The sequence below is a fragment of the Mesoplodon bidens genome (genome assembly GCF_964165515.1).
Source record: "Mesoplodon bidens genome assembly, chromosome: 3".
In the NCBI taxonomy this organism is placed as follows: Eukaryota; Metazoa; Chordata; class Mammalia; order Artiodactyla; family Ziphiidae; genus Mesoplodon; species Mesoplodon bidens.
Window position 1 is genome coordinate 137,601,792 of NC_138178.1, and position 3,744 is coordinate 137,605,535.

The 3,744-nt window shown below is 57.0% G+C and overlaps 1 protein-coding gene across 1 annotated transcript; it reads left to right on the forward strand.

Annotated features, from left to right (window-relative positions):
- Positions 1–1,121: 1,121 nt before the first annotated feature.
- On the forward strand, positions 1,122–3,160 carry SIX6 (SIX homeobox 6; the record flags this gene model as incomplete). Its single annotated transcript, XM_081228422.1, has 2 exons — positions 1,122–1,693; positions 2,992–3,160. The coding sequence occupies 2 exons, from the start codon at positions 1,122–1,124 to the stop codon at positions 3,158–3,160; spliced, it is 741 nt and encodes a 246-aa protein (XP_081084548.1).
- Positions 3,161–3,744: the final 584 nt, after the last annotated feature.

The window sequence follows — 3,744 nt, forward strand, 5'->3', positions numbered from 1 at the left end:
TGCAAGAAGAGCAAATCGATACTTCTTTAAAAAGGTCTTTGAAAGAAGCTTTTAAGTTGCTGTCCTGACCTACCAGTGACTTCTCACTCTAGATGTGGCTATGCTGCACATTTGTTGAAGTCCATTAAACTGGGGAGAAAAAACTGAAAAGCATAAACTTGGGGTTTGCGGTGCCGCTTTTGTTGAGAGTGTTTTACTTCATGGTCAGCACCTGTGTTATCAGGAATGAGAGTGTCCTAGCTCGTATTTTAAATGATATCAGGAGACTTTTGAAGGTGATGGGGGTAGAGTCCAAACTGACCTCTTCTACAGATCCTGGGTCCTGTTCCTTCTGCTTCACATTCGATTCCCACTCGGCTGCTTTGGCAGCCGGCAAGGCATGCAGGGATGGGTGCTGGCAAGAAGAGAGGTGATCCACTTCCCCTCCCTCCCCATTCGTGCTCTCCCTCAAGGTTTTCTGTTTCGTTACAACTAAACTTGGTGAGTTCTCTTGGAGGATTTCGATTTGGCCCAGTCCTCTTTGTCCTCTGGAGGCCTCTTGACCCAGGCAGCGCCTCGCCCCAAAGTGGATTTCTGTAGCATCACTGCCTCTTGGTGGGGGGGGGGGTGCGCTGGGGCAGGGTTGCGGGGGAAGAGAGAGGAACAAGGCTGGGGGTGGTAGTGAAACGCTGCGGCTCTCGCCCGTCTTTTCCTCCTCCAAGTTCTGCAAAATACTAAATCTACCGGAGAACGGCGGGCGCTGTCGAGAGCGGGGAGGTGCTGAAATGGCCGGGGCGCTCCGGTCTCAGTCTTGATTGGCAGAGCCGGCCAGTGACTGACAGGGGGTCTCCATGGCGCCCGCGCCGCCAATCCGCCCACCCCAGTAGCGGCGCCCGCTAGCTGGCCTGCATGCCCTAACGGAGCCGAGCCGAACCCGAGCTGCGGAGCCGGCACCTCCTCCAATCCCTTCCGCTCTCTCGCTCCCCGCTGTTGCCCCGCCGCCGCCGCTGCCCCGGCCGTGCGTCCTGGTGGCCCCGAGCCGCTCCACCAAGGAGAGTCTGGCGCACCCGGCAGCGCCCGCGGGCATCTGCTGCGTGTCCCGCTGCGGACTCAGCGCCTCCGCTGCCGCCGGCACTGCCTCGATGTTCCAGCTGCCTATCTTGAATTTCAGTCCCCAGCAAGTGGCCGGGGTATGCGAGACTCTAGAGGAGAGCGGCGACGTGGAGCGCCTGGGTCGCTTCCTCTGGTCGCTGCCTGTGGCCCCTGCGGCCTGCGAGGCGCTCAACAAGAATGAATCCGTGCTGCGCGCGAGAGCCATCGTGGCCTTCCACGGTGGCAACTACCGCGAGCTCTACCATATCCTGGAAAACCACAAGTTCACCAAGGAGTCGCACGCCAAACTGCAGGCGCTGTGGCTCGAAGCGCATTACCAGGAGGCTGAGAAGCTGCGAGGACGGCCCTTGGGGCCTGTGGACAAGTACCGCGTAAGGAAGAAGTTCCCGCTGCCGCGCACCATCTGGGATGGCGAACAGAAGACACACTGCTTCAAGGAGCGCACGCGGCACCTGCTTCGGGAATGGTACCTGCAGGACCCATACCCTAACCCCAGCAAAAAGCGTGAGCTCGCCCAGGCAACTGGACTGACCCCTACGCAGGTGGGCAACTGGTTCAAAAACCGCCGACAAAGGGACCGGGCGGCTGCAGCCAAGAACAGGTCGGTACCTAAAGGCCTTCTCCAAGCCATGAACTCACCAGGGAGGGAGGGAGTGACCGCACCCCCGGCGCCCTTACCGAAGGCCTGGAGACTTGGATTTCGTAGGAATTGGGATGGGATTGAGGTCTTCGGTTTTGAGCCCACTGCGTTCTGGGATCCTGGGTCGGGGTTTCCTTCCGGGCTTTTGATTCCCCACCCTCTCTTTTTGGTTCTCGGTGCCTGAGGGTCGCTCCAGCAGCTGGTTCTAGTCACCAAACCAAGGCTACATTGAGAGGGGGAAAGAAAGAAAAATTAAAATCCCATAAACAATTACAGACCCCAAGGCCCAAAGCTAATTATTGTCAGCCTGGGCCCAGGCTCCTATTATTAAGTGAAGCCTGGCTTATTAGCAGTGTGGCAGTTTAGTGTTGTCATTTTTTTTTTTTTTTTTTTTTTGCGGTACGCGGGCCTCTCACTGTTGTGGCCTCTCCCGTTGCGGAGCACAGGCTCCGGACACGCAGGCCCAGTGGCCATGGCTCACGGGCCCAGCCGCTCCGCGGCATGCAGGATCCTCCCGGACCGGGGCAGGAACCCGTGTCCCCTGCATCGGCAGGCGGACTCTCAACCACTGCGCCACCAGGGAAGCCCAGTGTTGTCATTTTTAAAGCCCAGATGCATCCTTCTCTAATGCTTTGAAATTTCTAACTTATGTCTGTAAGAAGTGGAAAGTCGAGTTCTACTCTTCCCACGTGTGGGCAGCCCTGTCTCAAAACAGCAAACTAGTTGGCAGAGGTTTTTCATTCCCCAGCATGTGGCTCTCAATCAGCCAAATATTCTGACCAAGAACCCAGACTTTTCTCCCAGGTCCAAAGCTTCTGTGCAACCGTCAGGCCGCCCTTTTTGCCGGCCTCGGGGGCACTCACACAAGCATATGCCCTAGGCAGACGCAGGCTGGGAAAGGGGTCTCCTGTCCCAGAGCCTGACCTCTCCTTGTCACCCACACCTCATTTATCCTGAGAGCATTGTAAATCTCCCAAAGGTGTCCAATACCAGGAACGACCTTGCGAGCACAGCATCCCAAAGATTGGGGAGATAGGGAGCCAAGAAAGGACTAAGAAGGAGGAGGGGCAACCGCAGGGCTCCACAGACCAGCCGCCGCACGCCTCCTGCCCGGCCTCTCTTGCCTCGTCTTACCCGCTTTAACTGCCCGGGTCTGAGGGAGAGTCGCTGACTGCTGGGCTTAAGGGATGCGGACCGGGGGACGGGGGTACCGGCGGCTATGTTACACACAGTGACTCGTTTCCTTTCCTTCCCCGTAGGCTTCAGCAGCAGGTCCTGTCGCAGGGCCCCGGCCGGGCGCTAAGGGCCGAGGAAGAGGGCACGCCCGAGGTGCTGGGCACCGCCGCCAGCCCGGCCGCCAGCCTATCCAGCAAGGCAGCCACTTCGGCCATCTCCATCACGTCCAGCGACAGCGAGTGCGACATCTGAGCTGCCCGCCCAGCACGCTCAGAAACAGAATTCGGTGTAAAAAACGAGACAAACAAAATGAAGGAGAGAGAAAGGACGAGAGACCAAGCAACCCAGCGCTTGCGAATCCAGGTGGCCAGGGACCCGCGGGCTCGGGTTGCCGTGTCCACCCCGCGGCCTGACCCGTTCCACTGGCGCCCTCCGGCTGCTACCACAGGGGCCCGCGGTGAGGCCAGACCCAGCTCCACGTTCTCCTTGCTTTGCTTTTTCCCAAGGATTTTGCTGCAAAGATGCCTCCGGAACCCGAACTGCACGCTGAGAGTCTGCCCTGAATCTCCCGTGGGTATTTCACGTCGAAAGGACGCTGTTACATATGTATAACTTTTGCTTTAAAGGTTTTTTTTAACAAAACATATATATGTTGTTTATTTACTTATTTAAGAGACTGCGTGGTAGGTTTCTCTGTATCCAGAGAACTTGCTGTTTCTAAAGGTGCAGGGTGAAGCCGATGGGTTCTGTGTGAAGAAGCCAAACAATAAAAACCTGGTGAGCAACCTTTCTTAATTAAGAGAGCTGCTCTCAGATTCCTAAAAAGAAAACAGAGA